Genomic DNA, 19,361 nt, shown 5'->3' with positions numbered 1-19,361 from the left:
TGCTGATGAAGTGCAGGGATCACCCCACTGATTTAGATCATTGCTGATGGAGTGCAGGGATCACCCCACTGATTTAGATCATTGCTGATGGAGTGCAGGGATCACCCCACTGATTTAGATCATTGCTGATGAAGTGCAGGGATTCCTTGGGATTGCTGAATCCTTCCTCCTCCTGTTGAAGGCAGCCGTCTTCCTCCTTATCTCTCCGTTGTGAGGCTGTGCATGCAGGGAGGAGACCCAGCCTCCCTCCCCCTTCCTGCAGATTGTGGAGTAATTCTGCAGTCGGTGGAGGATTAAAGTACACAGAGAGCCAGTGGATTGTGTCTGCCAATCTGGAACCGCATTGAATGGATCGCTCCTCCTGAGCCAGGCTCGCTGGTCCCATAGGGAAGCCTCTGATCCTCCCCAACCACCCAGCCCAGCTGTCACTGTCTTCTTCGGACTGCGAAACATGGGGGAGATCCCTAACCTGGTGAAGATCGCTGTCTCGCTTAAAATCCAGCCCAATGACGGTCCTGTGTATTTTAAGGTGGATGGGCAGAGGTTCGGCCAGAACCGAACAATCAAATTACTAACGGGAGCTAAATATAAAATCGAGGTCGTTCTCAAACCAGGAGCAATCAGGGCAAGGTAGGTCAAGCGAGGATACTATTAAAAACCCCATGTTTATTAAGGTGCAGGTTTATCTATCCTGGAGATTTCCTCCTATTGCTCCCTGATATTTAGCATTATTAGAGGATCTGCAGGAGCCATTAACCCTTTGTGCTGGATGAATGTTATAGAGGTTAACCTATTTCTCACACTGGAGATCTATAGAGAGAATAAATTAAGAAAAGTGGTTTATTATTATTGTTATTATTATTATTGTTATTTCAAAGCCCTCCTTTAAATGATTTGCTGGAGCCATTTGGCTTTCTTTTGGATTGTGCTGCCTTCTGCGTAATAACCAAAGATCAAAGACCTCTGGGCAAAGGCAGTAGGAATCTTACATGTTTTTAATGTATAGATGTCTATAACATACATTATGTTAGGGGTATATGCATAAAATACCTGTATAGATTACATTGGATTGGATACAAGGCCCATTGCAGAGGACAGCAGAAGTGATTTTTGGCTGACTGCATTAGACAGAAGGCACTGCAAGGATGATGAAACACTATAATCCAGGTTAAAGAATACAATCCAATGTCTAATGAAGGTTACGTAGTATCTGCCGGCACAATATACAGATACATTACTTTACAGTGATGCATTATTATGTATTCAGACAATAGAGAATTCATTTTGTATACTATAAATATGGTTTAAAGATGAATGTTAACTCAAGGGACCAGCAGCTATGGGTAGGGGCAGATCTTCATTCCCTAAGAGCTCAAATGATCTTGTATACTGAGTTAGATCCATTAAAATACAGGGACTGGGGTTATAGTACATACTAATGGACGCATGAGATGGAAATCCAGATTTCAGCAAAGGCAGGCACAGGGAAAGACACAAAGGGAAGGTACAGTATGTATGTATGTATGTATACTGTCAATATACCCCCCCCACACACACACACACTCTTATGTCTGAAACCATTCATGTTATATCAGGGATATGCTAAACTGAATCATTTTAAGGCAAATTTCCCTAGTGGTTATTTCAACTCTTCGATTACTTCTTTTTCAGGACATTGAATTTAGGTGGAGTGATTATACCATTGGAAGAAAAGTCCAGGGACCCCCAAGTAGCCTGCTACACAGCATTCTATGATACAGAGGGGGTGACCCACACAAAAAGTGGGGAGAGGCAACCTCTTCAAGTCATTATCCAGGTAATGAGCCATTGAGGCATATATATATATATAATGTTGTATTTATATAATGCCAAGGCAAATCTGCTGATGTTATAGTTTAATACATAAAAGAAATAGATGGTGAAAGATATTCTAGAGAATTACGATTATCAAATTGTACGTATGTAACAAAGCAGCAGAAAATACAAGAAGCGTAGTGGGTCATATAGCTAGAAGCATTCATAGCAGAAAAGAGAAAGGTGGCTATGCCACTGTACAGGTCTCTGGTCAGACCTCACCAAGGGTACCATGCACACTTCTCCAGGAGGGTACAGACAGTTTAGGGTAAGACTGTGTACAGTTCTGGAGACTCATCTCCAGAAGGATCTATACAGTCTAGAGTTTGACTGTACATTTAGGGAGACTCCATCTCCAGAAGGATCTAGACTGCCTAGAGTTTTACTGTATACATTTAGGGAGACTCCATCTCTCGAAGGATCTAGACAGCCTAGAGTTTTACTGTGTACATTTTTGGAGACCCCATCTCCAGAAGGACCTAGACAGTCTAGCGTTGTACTGGGCACATTTTTGGAGACACAGTGGTTTTAAGGTAATGAATTGAGATATAAAACCTACCCTCTTTCTTATCACAGATACTTTCATTTAATAACACTGTATTTCAGTTAGGACTCACCTCTCATGGGGTGTCTTGATGTGGCAGGTGAGCCTTATGTGTTTTGGTCAAAATATATCACCAAAGCTTCATATATACTTATTCTGTATACTTCCAGGTTTGGATTTGAATGCTGGTAATTCGTTTTTAAAATGTAATTACCGCTGTTTGATAGACACTTTAAACCCGGCCATCACATATTAATGTGATATGTGTAAGTGAAAGGTGTAGAGTGTTCAGCACCTGCCTATTCCTGCAACGTATTTAGTTTGTTTGGCCAGCAAAACAAAAAGGCACCTGGATATTATATTGTAATCAATCAATTAGGTTCTATTCATTCTTAAGGAGCAAATGACACTCAAAATAAAGCAAAAAATAAATAAAAGCATAGAAACCACACGTGTGTTTATTTAAATGACAGGCCATAAAATACAGTCTGTAGCTAAGCTGGTTAGTGAGATTACTGACTGCTTATTATTTGCTATGAGGCTTTCTTTGAGATTTTTTAACTGGAATTTTTGGCATAAGTATGATTTACCCAGAATCCATTTCTCCTCCTTTCCTTCTTGTGTGTTTTCCTCTTCTTGTTCGTTTCCCCCCTCTTTAGAAAGAAATATATAAATCAGTTTGTTCACAACAAAGTTCACCAGAATCCAAAGTTCACCAGAATGCCATTGCTGGAAAAAAATGCTCACAGAAAGAAGCTGTATAAAGAACTTCCTTGCTATAAATGCATTTTCGCTCAAAAAATAAATCATACCTTGTTACCTCCAGGACTATATTCTTTTGGCACAGATCAAACTAAGCGAGGTATCTAACCAAGTTGTGTCTCTGCAGGACAGAGCGACAGCGGTGGCCGAGCTGCTTTTCCCGTAAGCTCACCAAGGGGTTGGGAGGGCAGTTGGGTCCCCTCCTCATTGAAGAAACAGTAACAAAAAAATCCTTACTCCCCAATTTTAGTAAGTGAAAGTTGAAAGCATGGTTTCTTTCCTTGCACATGTGCTGCCATTAAAGTGAATGGGAGTAATGGCAGCCATTAGTAGCATTCAGCTAGTATGTGTGACCTTGCTCACATTAATTTGCTACCATATCAACACTAATCAAGCATTTATATTTGACATGTAGAATGTATATGTGTGAGGTGCCTGTTCACGGCTATCATTTTGCCTTTGTGCCAACTGAAATATATTAGACAACTGGTCATGACACCCTTGGAGGGAGGTTGCCTAGCTGGAAACCAACCACCTTGCAGACTCACCACTGGAGTACTTTGGTTCATAGTTTGCTAGCAGCAGTTTTCTTATTCTTATCTGTTTGGTTTGCTGTACTGAAATTCCAGATTTCTCAAATCCTGATCTCGGCTCCTGTTTTTGCCCGATTGCTGTCTGCACCAACTTTTAGCCTGATACCTGACATTCTGTATCTCTCCGTTCTTGAACCTGACTTGTCTAACTGTGTTATCCTGTCTGGGCTGTAGTGTACCTGGAGGGCTCAGGTGGATCATCAGCAAGTCCCACAGCCATTCAAACCCAAGTGCTCAACCTTAGGCTGGAGGGTAAACACTGCATTTTGGTCTTAAAGGGTACATTCATTTGCCATCTCACTTCAAGGAGTCTGTCTCCCTGGAAAGCGTCACAATATATTACACATATTTCCAAGGTCCTTGTATTTAAACACTACATTGCAGTCATGAGTTGGGTGCACACATCACAGGTTGGCAATGCCTTGTATGGATGTTAGATCAGATTTCCTTGAAGTTCCCTAAATCCAAATAATTATTCTCGGGAATGAGCATTTTATGAAAATTCCAAACCTTTTACAAGCTAAATACTAAAATTGTATAGAGCTTCTGGCCAAGTGTCATCCAAATGCTTTTATTGCCAATATCCACTGGAACCCTGAGCAATTTAAGTTACTGAAATCAAACATTAAACAGCTTTTGGTACTTGTTAGGTGATCTATACAAAACCCAATGAGAATTTGTAAAATGAAAACTTAGTTCATAGTAAATCATCAACGTGCCACTAAACCTATGAGGACTGGCTAACTTGTTGAAGTATAACCAGATTTTGGTTGTACAGAAGTCATTGTATAATCATAATCACTTCTCCCATTTAACCTCTGACAAGTAGGGTAATACTTACGGTCACATAGGTGAGCTTAATAGGCCTCTTGTGCACTGTTTTTAAGACGGCCTTACACTTGAATTGGATCTCCATCCAACTAGCACATAGCGGCTTTGATATTTATTCATGGCTCATTTAATGCTTCTTTTTAGAGTATTTTATTTTTAAAGATTTAGAATTCCTGAAGAATCAGTGAGGTTTCCAGTAGTTTAGCACATCTTCCTCTTCATTATATATTATATTTATATTTTATGATAAATGCAGGTATGTAGGTCACATTCAGATAATTATAATTAATTGCAAGATTTTCAGCACCATGGTTGTTTCATGGCTGTGTCTTTTGCGGTAGAATTAGGTAAGATGGCTGTTGAGCGGCATGAGCTGAGCCAGACACGGTGCTTGGTATATTGAACCACGTGCAAACCAAGCCAGACTGGCCTCCAAGGTCCTTGCATGCTTCAACATAGACATCTATGAGGAACTATCGTAGCGCTGGCTTAACTCGCAACTGGCTCACCCAACTATATTCTATAGTAAAGTGAGATGATCCTAAATAATGATGCCACGATGACTTAATATGGAGAAAAATGGCATAACCAAATAGCAAATAATTTCATGTAAACTTGCACCTGATTGAGACATACTACTGTGCCTCACTATATTAAACAACGGTTTGAGGTCAACTCACCGAAGGTGGCAGCCACTTAATAACCTACAGTGAATCCCCACGTGGGATTATCGCTCATTTAACATATTTGTGCCATTACAAAGATCTATGAAATCTCTATGCAAAAACAGTGGAGATCGACTATTGAGGACAGGTTGACGCTTAATAGCCTGCCCTACGGTTCATCCCTACTCAGGAGCATCTTACGTTTTATCTCACTTTTGCCATTACAGAGAAAAAAAACACAAAGCACATATCGATCTGGGCAGTTCACAACCTATACTTAGTGAGATGATCTCAAACCTTTGTTTTGTAATGTTCAAACAATTAATAATTACTTTTTTGTTGTGATTTCCTTATGAAAGTCGGTTTCCGTTATCTTTGTCTAGCCTATTAACCAACAAAAAATATATAACATATCATATGTTTTCCTCATTTACCTGAAGCATATAAAAACAAGATTTTGTTGCCATGTCAACAAAACCTCTTAGCTTATCAGCATACCTGGGAACTTCTGGCCTCCGGCTACCCGGCGCCTTCCCTTGCGGGATGCGGTCTGGACTGCCCACTGACGTCAGTGGGCGGTCCCGCTGAGGTCGGTGGGTGGTCCCGCTGAGGTCAGTGGGTGTTCCCGCTGAGGTCTGCTGGAAACACCCCTATTTCAAGGGAAAATGGGCGGGGAGCAGGGCAGCGGTGCTTGATCCGGCAATCTCTGGGTCAAACCCGGAAAGTTCCCAGGTATGCTTATCAGTGTTCTCTCCTTTGTGTCATGCAAATGGATACAAATGTCTTGGGGGGAAAATTATTAGGGAAATTAAACATGTTTGGCTTTCAACCATAGTAGGAATGATGTACCTAATATTTCTTCTTATTATTGTGTTATATTTAGTAGATTTGGGGAAACCAGAAATTATTGAGGAGCTGAAATAACCAGAAGAAAAGATCACCATGAAATATTTTGTCTAGTAGCTGTCTGATTAAAATCAGTTTCCCTCGTGCACCATCCCTTTTCTAAAATGTTCATCTGTTGGAATCAAATATCTTGGCACACTCCCAAACAGATGACTATGGCATCATGCTATGTGATCAAATAATAATAATACTAATTAGACAATGTTCATCGAAAGATACTTAATTAAAATAATTTAAAACTTTTTAGAATTCATAAATGTCTGTAAAATCATAATAATAAAGGCACCTTTCATTTAGAATGAACAATAGATGTGATTGTACTATGCACGTTGTCAACACCTCCAAGTAAAAATGCTTCTGTTGTTTAATTTGTTTGCCAAACACAGCCTCTAAAGTGACTTCAAATTCCCTTTGCTCTAATTCCCAAATAATACATACATAAATACATTTCTTGCCAAGAGGAATAATAGTACCTGATATATATATATTCTTTACTAGTCTCAAACATTGTTTCCAGGGATCTATGTTTTTATTTATTTATTCATCCATATTTCTCTGCAAAACTCTGCAAAACCCAATATCTTAGTCTGTCAATTCTAGTTTTGTCATACCCTTTACTGTAAAAAGTACTGCTTAAATTGTTGGTGCTATAAAAATATTAAGTAATAATACCGTATTGGCCCGAATATAGGCCGCACTTTTTCCCCCCACTTTAAGACTTTAAAGTGGGGGTGCGGCCTATATTCGGGGTCTAGCGCCCGACGCCCGGGACATGCAGTCCCGGGCGCCGGGCAGGCAGCGGGGTTAGGATACAGATCCCCCGCAGCGGTGCAGGGGACCTGCATCCTACTGTCTGATACGCTCAGACAGCCTCCCCTGCCGGCACTTCCCACGGGGGGAGTACCGGCACGGGAGGTTGTCTAAGCGCATCGCACGGACGTTCACCGGCAGCGGCGATGCGCCGTTGCCGGTGAACGTCCACACGATGCATTTTAACCCCCCCGACTTACCAGGGCAGACTCCCGGGTGTCTTGCAGGGCCGGCGGAAGACACCTACGCAATACGCGTATACAACTTCCGGTGCCGGTGCTTCCGCTGAGTGCCGGCGCCGGGAGTTGTATACACGATGTGCATAGATGTCCCCCTCCGGCCCCGTAAGACACCCGGGAGTCTACTCTGGTAAGTTGGGGGGGGGACAGAGTGGCAGCATATCTCGGGGGGGGAGAGGACAGAGTGGCAGCGTATCTCGAGGGGGGGGGGACAGAGTGGCAGCATATCTCGAGGGGGGGGGACAAAGTGGCAGCGTATCTCGAGGGGGGGAGGACAGAGTGGCAGCATATCTCGAGGGGGGGGGACAAAGTGGCAGCGTATCTCGGGGGGGGGGGGACAGAGTGGCAGCATGTCTTTTGGTGCTTTTTTAAAGAAAAAAACTTTTTCTTTAAAAAAGCACCAAACTTTTAGGGTGCGGCCTATATACGGGGGCGGCCTATATCCGAGCCAATACGGTAATAATAATGCTAGATCAGACACGAGTCAAGGAATGTTTGTAATTTATTTTAATGGTATCTAGCTTTCATGAAATTGAAGTCTCTTCTTCAGGTATAGTTAAAGTGACAGTTTAATATCTCTGCCTCAGTTATACAATATGTATTTGTGTATATATATATATATATATATATATATATATATATATATATATATATATATATATATTACAGTACTTTATGAATATTTTATTAAGCATTCTTTAAAATGAAAGAAAAAAGTTCTTGCCACTAATTGGCTACTCTAAGCAACCAATCAGTGGCAGAAAGGGCTCCTATTAAAATCAATGAGAGAACTTTTCACAGATGCAGACTGGAGACTAAACAGAACCCTACGTGCAGTGTTGCCAGTGCTATTACTACAGGTGAGTATATCCCCCCATGCATTTGCAAAAGGGACCCCGTTTTTAAAGCAAAATAAATGAAGCTGTAACAACATGGTACATTAATAAACAGTATGAAGAAAAAAATATAAATACAGGATACTTTTAGTGATTGGGTCTGGGTACTTAAGTAGGATTTGTCTAAATGACTAAATAGTACCTTTTTTGGAACAATAGTAACTCTGTGTTAAAGTGGAATTATATACAAAAGTAAGTAAGGTATAACTAGATATATTAAAGAATGGGCTACTGGCTATAAATTATAAGAGGCAAATCCATTTTCTTAGGCTTCTACACAGATGCTGCTGAACTGAACAATAATAATGCCATAGAACGCCTATAATTAAAGGGGAAGACTCACGGAAAAATATTTTTTTTTCTTTGTGGCTTTAATATAGCACTGTATACAGTAATGTATAGTTTATTTCATTTTGTTCTAATAAACTTTATTTCTTTTTGTTTTTTTAGCTATAGAATTGCCTTTAGTATCAGTCATGTAATATTTTGGGTGGTTTTGTCTGCTTAAATCCCGGTACCATATAGATTCAGCATGGCAATGCTAATCAAACAACATAAACTTTAAAAATGAGTCTGTGTCCGACTGGGTAATTTAAAAAAAAATTAATTCAATGGGCAAGAGAGAACAGACTTTTTGAATGTGACCAAACCTCTTTGAGTTCTGCATAACTAATAAAATAAGTGGTACTATCCCTTTAATTAGAATTCCACAGATTATTCACAACATATTAGTACAAGGATGTATTTTAAGATCTATAATGTTAACACATTCGAAACACATTTTCACAACACAACACCTTCTCCATCTGTGCTGCTTCTTCCTTTACTAATGAACCATGTGTTATACTCTATTTGCAGCCTGTGAAACTGGAATAATTGCCATTTCATTTTCTTCTACCAAGAACACTTTTCATTTATTTCACATTTTGAATAATTTTGTTGTGCAGTGGGATGTGATGAAGACAACATACTTTTGGTTCAAATTTGTGTGTCAATGAACTAAATAGCCTTACCTTTGGTTATGTGATGGCTCATCTTATTGTACAGGCAAGCTCAGTGGTAGCAAAAACTTGTCCAAGTTTCATTCCAAGTACTTTATAGAAAATGTGTTCCCCGATATAGAAAACTAATATTGAATTACTTTTTATATAGCTCTTGTTGTGCAACTTGTATCTTGTATTAGGAGTGAGAATGTGCTTTCTGCAGGATAACAAGAACATAACATTTAGATGTGTACCATAAATGACCCCAACGTATTGCAACCCACATCAGAGAGCCAAAATAGAGGTGTTTTTTTGCTACAAAGTGTTTATATTGTTATTTTCCTAGTGTATATCACGTGCTTTCTTCTAGACCAGTGGTTCCCAACTAGACAAGTGGTCCCTTGTGTAAAGCATAGCTACACGTTCCCAGTAGAGATAGCAGCCGGGCATTAAGTGTCCTGCTAAAGTAATTATGGAATTATGCTGTAGAGACTTTCATTTACATTGCAGTGGAAATCACATGATATGTTTCCACAGCTCCCACACAATAAACAAAGAATCATCTCTTGTGATCTAATGCTTTAAAGTATCATGAGGTTTAGTCACTTTATAACGACGAGTCCTGGAAAACAACTAAACATATGTTTGGAAAACATAAGCTGAATGTTCGAGTTCTATTTGCAAATTTACCAAATCAAATTACTTACTGCTCTGGTACAAATGCTAGGTTTTTGTGGAAATTAAAATACCGTATATACCGGCGTATAAGACGACTTTTTAACCCCAGAAAATCTTCTTAAAAGTGGGGGGTCGTCTTATACACCGGGTACTAACTTAGAAACCCCTAAGAAATGCATCCACCGGTTACTTACCAAGCCCGAGGTTCCCACGAAGCCACCAATCTCTAGGGGAGGGGCGAGTGAAGAAGCCGCCTCCCCTGGGCCGGTCTTCAGGGCCGTGCCGAGGTAGGTGCAAGATCGTGATCTCCCCAACTAGCCCTGATCAGCAGGGCTGGTTGGGGAGATCACAACCTCCCTCTAACTAGCCCGACATTAGGGAACTCGAGGTCTGGCAGACCCCGGCTTCCCTGCTCTCTAATCACTACGCGCCGGCTATTGATGCCGAGCGCAGGGATGACGTCATGTCCCGGCGCTCGGCATCAATTGCCGGCACGTATTGATGAGGGAGCAGGGAAGCTGAGGTCTGAAGTGCCAGACCTCGCGCTCCCACAACTGGATGGAAGAAAGAAGACAGAAGATAAGGTAAGAGATGGGGAGAAAGGGGTGTGAGTGCAGTGTATGTATGTTGGTGTGATATGGTCAGTGTATTTGTAAGCTGGTGTGTGTATATATATATATATATATATATATATATATATACATACATACGTGTGTGTGTATATATATATATATATATATATATACCGTATTGGCTCGAACACTTTTTTCCCCCACTGTAAGTCTTTAAAGTGGGGGTGCGGCCTATATTCGGGGTCTAGCGCCCGACGCCCGGGACATGCAGTCCCGGGCGCCGGGCAGGCAGCGGGGTTAGGATACAGATCCCCCGCAGCGGTGCAGGGGACCTGCATCCTACTCCCCGATACGCTCAGACAGCCTCCCCTGCCAGCACTTCCCACGGGGGGGGGGGCGTGTGCCGGCACGGGAGGTTGTCTAAGTGGACAGTGGTAGCATATCTCGGGGAGGGAGGACAGTGGTAGCGTATCTCGGGGAGGGAGGACAGTGGTAGCGTATCTCGGGGAGGGAGGACAGTGGTAGCGTATCTCGGGGAGGGAGGACAGTGGTAGCATATCTCGGGGAGGGAGGACAGTGGCAGCATATCTCGGGGGGGGACAGAGTGGCAGCATGTTTTTTTGGTGCTTTTTTAAAGAAAAAAACTTTTTCTTTAAAAAAGCACCAAACTTTTAGGGTGCGGCCTATATACGGGGGCGGCCTATATCCGAGCCAATACGGTATATACATATACATGTGTGTGTAAAGGCAGGGGTGTGTGGTGAGGGCAGTGTATAAATGTGTATGTATGGACAGGCATGTGTGTATATATATATATATATATATATGTGTGTGTGTGTGTGTGTGTAAGGGCAGTGCATGTATGTATATGTCAGCAAATCAACCAGCAAATCACCGGTAAGGTACATTGCTTGCCGTGATTGGCTGGTTGTTGTAGACTGGGTAGAGGGGTAGTCTTATACGGCGAGTATAGTCCAAACTCTATATTTGAACTGTAAAAGTTGTGGGTCGTCTTATACGCCCAGTCGTCTTATACGCCGGAATATACGGTAATTTAACATTTCAACATCGACATACATTATAACAGTCCATTCTCATCGAAACCCATCACTAGAAGTGTTTGCAGAAAAATCACTATGACTGTGTATGGAGGTCCATAGTTTTATTACTATCAAAATTCTTTATGATAATATTTTCTGAAGAATATATAAAACAAACATACCGGAAAGGTTCCTTGGATCTGGTTTTACATCAATGGCCTGTTAAAAAAAAAAAAAAAGCCAGTAGTACAGTGGTATTATATAAAAAAAAAAAAAACACTTTTTAAATAGGTTAGAAGAGAATTTGTAGATAAAACAAGAGTGACAGTATAAAACTACACATTGTTTATATAATACTTCATATATATCTATGTTTCCCTTGCAAAGAGATCTAGAACTTAACTGTTATTTCTGTATATTAAAACATGAAATTCTAGTGACTCTTGTCAAAATAAAAAGGGTTAAATAAACTGTGAGTTGTATAACTGTGTTAAACGTACAATGTACTATCGATTTAGCCTGCAGGAATCTGAGATATCATGGAAGCCTAATAAGTTTTTCTTCTTGCAATTTCTTCACTGTGTTATTCATATGGATCAATTAAAACATCAGTTTTGAATTAATTAAAATATCAGATTTGCTGAATTAGGTAATATTTTGTCTAGATGGAGCTGTTCCTTTAAAAAAAAAAAACCTTGTAGTTGTTGCGTGCATTAATTATCACTCTCTTGTTCACACAGTTTGATGACATTGGGAACTTTGAGACCGTATGGCAAGTTAAGTTCTACAACTACCACAAAAGAGATCACTGTCAATGGGGCAACAGCTTCAGCAGCATTGAATATGAATGCAAACCAAATGAGACACGTAGTCTGATGTGGATCAACAAAGAGATGTTCCACTAATGGTCCACTGAATCACCAAAGCTGGACAATCTTGTGGGGATGCCACTTTAACCAGCATGAAAAAGCAGATGAAAAAAGTCAATCCAAACGGAATTAATGGAATATTATGAGCTAAAACAGCTTTTTTGACTTCAGTGCAGATACATGTTTATATTATGTATTTTCCATATGTGTTGCTAATTGTATTATTTTATAAATAATGTTGTTTAATTTATGTAATTGCTCCCTGGTTCTGTAAATCTATTTTGAAAAAAATTGTTCTTTCTCAAAAAAAAACTAGCAAGGTGTAAAAGTAGCAAATGTTTCCTAAATGGTTTATTCGGAAATTGGGGTCTATTCACTTCAACATTAAATGAGCTAAGATCATGTCAATAGTGAACGGCGTTGTAACAATTATCAACTTGCCATTTCAGTAAATTGAACTCTACTGTATATATACTGGACTATGTAACTAAATGTCAGAATTATTAGATCTAAAGTAGTGACCCTTCCAAGTTCAACATTTCTATGTACCGTATATTGGATCTGCAATAGATATTCAAGCCAAACTTACCTTATTTGTAATTTTGGTTTCCACCTGCAACCAACAGCGACATGTCCCATGGGTACTCCCAATGGATGGTGTATTATTTATTCTGTAATATATGCTTAGCTGTTATTTTCAATACTTGATTTTGCTTGTTTTTATTTATATTTTTACTTTTATTTGTCCCAAAATGTGAGCTTTACAAGGCCCTCCTTAAAGCTGGTCTGGTACTTAGATTGTTGGCCACCATGTTTACATGATAAGTAAGGTTTCCACAGCAGTCAGTTGAGAGTCAAGACCCACGGGAACTCTGTTTCTGAGTAGTTTAGTGAATAGTGAACCCCCTGAACTCGATTCTGTTGAGTTCTATCTACTGAGCTGAGCCTTGGCACTAACATTAATGGCTGAGTGAATAGAGCCCATTGTTTAAAGGGAAACTATATTGTTTTTGTGCCTTTGACCTTCTGTAGTGTACAGTACTAAAGTATCATGTAATGTTTTATTTTTTTTTATACTTTTTTGTACCATTTAATGTATTTATGTGGCTTGTGAGTGTCTGTAGTAGTGTTACCTTTCCTCCTCCTCCTCAGGTTTTGGTGCTGTCCCACTTGCTTATCTGGCTCTCTGTGTGCAATTCATAGAGTAACACGCTCAATACTTTAGGACTTTATTAACTAATTACATATACTTTAAGACCCAATCACTCAAGTTTCGTACAGTGTCCAGATGTGGGACATGCAAAATGTATTATCATTCATGGAGGAGGGACTGCTGGTGGCCATCTGTACCGTGGTCCCTTAAATTATCATCCTGCACCGAGCAGTCGGCTATCTGATGCACTAACATAATAAAACAAACTAGCTGCTAATTTAGGACGTATAATCTTCCTTGGTCATTATCAGCTGTCAGGCTCTGAAAAATTACATATCTAAATTAATTAGATTAAACTAATAAAATGGTTCCTGGAGCTGTTGTGCTTCCCATTCTACAAGAGACACAATCAGACCTCCTAGTCCCATGCAGCAAGAGCAGTATTAGGACTAATCTGTGATTTACTGCGGACACAACGTCCATTATTTTTATTCTAAGGATGCTGCGTTTGATGAGAAATATACAGACTCAAGTGCTTCAGGTTGTGTTTAAAGGTAAATAGGTTTGTTACAAATAATAAGCATAGTTTCCCTTTAAATATATCTTGTGGGTAGTGGTGTTTGTTTTGGTAAAATATAACATTGTTATCTTTTTACACCATGTGTGATGTGTATTTATTTATGAACATTTCAGAAGCATTAACAATACAGATGTATGAAGGATAAAGGGTGAATTTTATCTTGAGGATGTGTGTTAATTCATTTTTAGTGTATTAAGTACTGTTAGCCCGTAGCTGAACCTTAAAACCACTCTTTGGCTGCAGCTCCCCACCTCCTTAGTGGTCTTAATCAATTCTTGCCACTGATTGGGTGCTTGACCCAGCCAATCAGTAGCAGGAAAGCATTCACATTAAAATTAATGGGAGGGCTTCCTCAGATGCGGATGGGGTTCTGAAAAGCCCCCTGCAATGTTTGCTGAGCCATCGTTGAAGCTGACTAGCAGTAAGTAAAACCTGTGCAAGGACACGTGTTCAGCCAAACACGTCTCCTGCGTGTAAAATAGTTGGGGTGGGCAAAGGGGCGAGTGCAGGTGGGCGTGTTCTGTCCCTTTTATATTAAAAATACTGGTACTATTCATGTACATCTTGAATTAATTTCAACATTGTACCTTAAGACGACAGTATTTGGGCATTAAAGTGTTACCTGTGAAGTTCAGTTGTTTGCTGTGAAGCTGCATCAGCTGTTTTGATACCAAACAATACTCATATTTGGGCGATATGTCGAATTAGAAGCATGGTTTTCATTACACCCGTGTTTTAACTCTATTAATGTTTATTCTGTTTTCATGTCATAGCTGGGCATTTACATTACAAATGTGTCTCTTTGTGCTCCATTCCTTTACATTTCTTAAGTAGTAACTTTATTACTCATCCTAGGTTACCACCAGAGATATATTCACCTTTGGCCTAGCCCTCATCCGCCTCAGGGTAATGCCTTCTTCAAAGCTTCTAAGTACCAGGGTTTCATGTAATATTCAGGTGCACCATGTCTCACGAACCCCAAGGTACTGCATACTATGAATGCTGTGCTGACTTGGCCCATTGAGCATTGGCACACTTGGGGGCTTGATTGTCTAATAGGGGCCACCCCTTTGGACCTGTTTCCTTAGGCCTAGTCAGCCTAAACCTAAAATCAATTCTGCTTTCTCTTTCCTCTTCAAACATTACTCACTGTCTTATTTCTCTGACACCCTAATTCTCCCACATGCTCTAATTCACGTTTTTTTTGTGGTATTTTTTTTTTCAGTTAATATTGAGCTGGTCAACCACTGCAGGAAGGGTTGTGTTGACACTTCATAATAGGCAGTAAATGTGGGCAGATGAAATTATTGCTGTTTTGCATCGTTCTGCCTGTCTATGCAAAGTCCGTATTTTATCTGTTTCTAGAACCTGTCTACATGAAAGATGTCATGAGGCTTTGTGGAGATACTAATGAATTCTACAAGCCTTGTCATGGACACCGGTAGACCATCCCTGCCTCTCTGGATGTTATAGAGGCATTGATTACATTTATTTATATAGCACCAGCAGATTCCTTTTTGTATTACATACACCATCCGTTATTTCAGTATTCATGTTAAATGTTACATAGTGGGATGTGTGAATACAGTATGTATGTTTCAGTAAAAACAAGCAAGGCATCAAATACTGGTATCCAAAGTAAACAATATCCAGAAGATACACTTTAATTTGTGTGAGATGTTGTGACATGTTTTATGTATCACTGTAGTACGTCTAAGCATTCTGAAATTATATTATATATATTAAAGACATAAAAGGTTCTCACACAATAACACATGTCAGAAGCCTGTCTAAGGGTGTAGCGAATTTATACACATATGAATCTTTTTCTATGTACTAAAGCTCCATATTGTGAATGCCAGCTATGGATCTAAGCAATATAAGCATTAACAATATATTGACAGACCATCTGTTATATTGACAATGAGATCCAGCGGGAGGCTCACTGACAAATGAGGCCGGCAATGCCAGATGAGGCCCATAGTGCCAGACAAGGCATATAAGGGGAAACGCGGTCCACGAGGCAGTTATTGGTGTTAGTCCTGTTTAACAGAACCATAGACAATCTAAACTCTTGTGTTAATTAAATTACCCACTCTCCCATTGCACGTAGGGTGAGGAAAAGAGAAGGGGCGATTGTCACCCCACCTTGGTTAATAGTGTCCCCTGAGGATAACCCGGTCAAAGGCAGGCTGAGCAAGAGAATGGGCTAAAGCCAATGTGGGCTGGCAATGATAATAATATAATAAAGACATGATAACAAGCACAGAGGCCATGATGGATTAGTAAATACATTTAGACCTACAAACACACAGCATTATAATTTTCTTTTTTCATCTTGCTAATAAATATTGCCAATATATAACAGTTTTAAACAGTCCTGATGGTAACATACCAATGGAATGTAGCTTATTGAGAAAATATTATTTACCAACACATGCTTGAGCTCTTTTTCCTTTTTGCATGCTCATTTTTTGTTGGATAAATGGGTGAAACCCCCATATATACCTCAGATGGACATCAAAGGTCAGTGAATCTGTTGGAAGTCTGCTTTAAAAAATATTTAAGCTTATAGCAGGCAAAAAAAAGCAATGAAAGTCCTCTGTCATTCAAGGTTTATAGACCGTATCATAACAATAATAATATTTATGTGTTTGTGTACTATGTGTGTCGGATTCTAGCCATGCATAGTGGATGATATAACTTCCAGTACGTTAAGACATTGTCTTTTACAGAGAATGTGTTGAAATAGCATCCTCTAGTGGATAGAAAGTTGGCTGTTATAGTACAGATATGCCTCAAAATAAGAGATGTCTTACACTAGTAAGTCATACAGCACATACTGTACATAGCTCGACACTATGAGCCACCCACCAAACAGACTAACTGTAAAAATGAATGACCACTAAAACCATACTCACTAGCAAGTGATCACTAATTAAATAACTATGCATGTCATCTGTGTTAAAACCGATATATGGGTAATTGAATCAAGCACATTGTATGTATCAGTCTTAAATTCTCCCTTTAGAGACTTTGTCTTGTAAAATTCTCCGAGTTACACTAAACTATTATTCTTTGTCAAACTTTAATAGTTCTAGCCAAAACCATAGTGGCTGCACAACAGGTATTTGAATGGTCACAACATGGACAGGTCTATTCACTAAAACTGGGTGTGCTTGTGAGCCGACACAAAGATGCTGCAGCAAACTCACATGAGCTGGATAAAAGTCCAACTCACCTTTCACCTAAGCCAACTCGCATTAGCATTAGCACAAAGAACAAAGAAATCAAAACTCGCATACACTCATCTGCAAAAGAGCTCAGAAATTCATTAACCTACAAGTTGCTTGCAAATCCACCCCCCTCCGCTTTTACATTATTTCAAAACAATTAAATAAACAAAATGGAGGTCTCCAGGAACTCCTATTAACCAAAGGGGTTGAGGAGGCAAAAAGATCTGTAATGAATTTGGTATACAGTATATGTTTGAAGTCCTTTTGCAAGAAGTGCTTCAACTGTGAGATTAATTGACTAATGGGACACTTAGTAGGGCAGTTTCAACAACTTGACTACACTATGCATTATAAAGGCGCATTTCCAATAAGCTTCTCCTACAGGAGGAGAATTGCTGACCCCGAATAATGTATAGCTGAATCAGTTACATTTCCTCCAAAGTCTTCCCACCCATCAAATTAAGCAATATGTACGGCCAGCTCAGCCCTTTTTCCTGGAGTTCAAAACACGACTCTCCTGTAAACGCCATCTGCCCGCTCTACCTTTAGTGAATAGACCCATTAGTTGGAGAAATAAGGAGACTTTCAGATCACTTTAAGCTGAAAAATACACATTTTCTTTATTGTCCACATGTGTAGTATACAAATTAAAATCATAGATATAAATCATGAAACTTAAATAATTGCCAATAAATATAAAATATGAAAAAGAATATATATAAATACAGGGTATGCACAAAAAGTAATAAGTTACTTAAATAAATTCATGATTACAGTGAATATCACAATTATGCAAATTAATACTTGACATGAATATTATACAAAAGAGAGGAGACATGATTATACCACTCTTTAATGACCTTAATAATGGATATCTGCATTTGTAATGCAAATTATTTCAAATATTGCATAAAAATAAAATGTATTATAAATTGATAAATTATAATTCCCTAATAAATATTAAAGTGATTTCAATTAATGAATAAATAATCAATATATGAAAATCAATTAATTGTATATATTATAAATAAATCAATAACGTATATATATAAATCAATTATATATATTAGTAAACAAATTCCATAAAAAGGGTAATCTTAATTGAAATAAAAAAACAATCAATAAAGCAAATGATCTCTCCTTCTTGGTTTATGCTAAAGGGGGGCTTAAGTATTAGAAGGGCATCAATATTACCACTTCTAATTCCCAATTTACATTTCTCTATGCCTAAAAATGAGAAGTATTTCATGTCTCCACTATTGCATTTATTAAAATGTCTGACTGGAGAGCTGGAATCAATACGTCTAATTGCATAATTGTATAATAATATTTATGCCAAGCATTAATTTGTATAATTGTGATATTCACTGTAATCATGAATTCATTTAAGTAACTTTTTACTTTTTGCGCCTACCCTGTATTCATATATATATACTTTTTCATATTTTATATTTATTGTTGTTTATTTAAGTTTCATGTGAAGATTAATACGGTATTTTGGTTTTAATGGACATACTGCCGTTACTACATACTTTTTTAAAAAAAATTCTCATATTGGATTGCGCTGCATATTTACTCAAATGCGTGTTTTTTTTTAAAAATAATCATCCTCCTCTAGGCTGTCCATAAGATAATAGTGCGTCAGCAGGCTGTGTATGAGCCTACGGCAGTCATGGACAGTGACCGGCTTCGTCCTCAGCACCAAGTGATTCCTGGAAAACCATAAAGCTTTCTTTAAGCAGCACATTAGACTTCAATCATCGTCAATGGCACCATCCGTGTGTGTTCCTGGAAAATGTCTGCAAAGTATAGAGTGCTAGGACAGGTACTCTCTCAGTAGAGCCACTTTTCATAGAAAAAATATATAAAAGTCACATAAAGCTTTTATGACATCAGAGGTCCTGGCTTCAGATGGAATGGATTGTGTGGAAAGGTGATTCATGTACCTCTGTAGCCAATACAATATTACTGTTTACTGGATTACTTCCTTGGTTCCTATGATGATAAGTTCACATTTTTTACATTCCATCAGAATTCATCTTTTATACATAAAACCTAACTGCGGCACATTGATTATTAATCCCTACTGATTTCAGAGGTTGTAACATACAATATGTATACGTTTAGATTGTCAGCTCTTATTTAATAAC

At 38.9% G+C, this 19,361-nt stretch overlaps 1 protein-coding gene across 1 annotated transcript; it reads left to right on the top strand.

The window, feature by feature from the left end:
* Positions 1-287: 287 nt before the first annotated feature.
* Positions 288-12,342, top strand: CNRIP1 (cannabinoid receptor interacting protein 1). The gene is made up of 3 exons (XM_053461249.1): positions 288-630; positions 1,672-1,816; positions 12,114-12,342. The coding sequence occupies exons 1-3, from the start codon at positions 452-454 to the stop codon at positions 12,276-12,278; spliced, it is 489 nt and encodes a 162-aa protein (XP_053317224.1). The 5' UTR covers positions 288-451; the 3' UTR covers positions 12,279-12,342.
* The last annotated feature ends 7,019 nt before the right edge of the window (positions 12,343-19,361 follow it).

The sequence above is a fragment of the Spea bombifrons genome, chromosome 3 (genome assembly GCF_027358695.1).
Source record: "Spea bombifrons isolate aSpeBom1 chromosome 3, aSpeBom1.2.pri, whole genome shotgun sequence".
Lineage (NCBI taxonomy): Eukaryota > Metazoa > Chordata > Amphibia > Anura > Pelobatidae > Spea > Spea bombifrons.
The sequence above is the reverse complement of the archived record's forward strand: the minus strand, read 5'-3'. Positions and strand labels throughout refer to the sequence as shown.

Coding starts and splice junctions, on each gene's coding strand:
- CNRIP1 (XM_053461249.1), top strand. CDS start 452: ATGGGGGAGATCCCTAACCTGGTGAAGATCGCTGTCTCGCTTAAAATC. Junction 631..1,671: donor CCAGGAGCAATCAGGGCAAG/GTAGGTCAAGCG, acceptor CTTCTTTTTCAG/GACATTGAATTTAGGTGGAG. Junction 1,817..12,113: donor CTCTTCAAGTCATTATCCAG/GTAATGAGCCAT, acceptor TTGTTCACACAG/TTTGATGACATTGGGAACTT.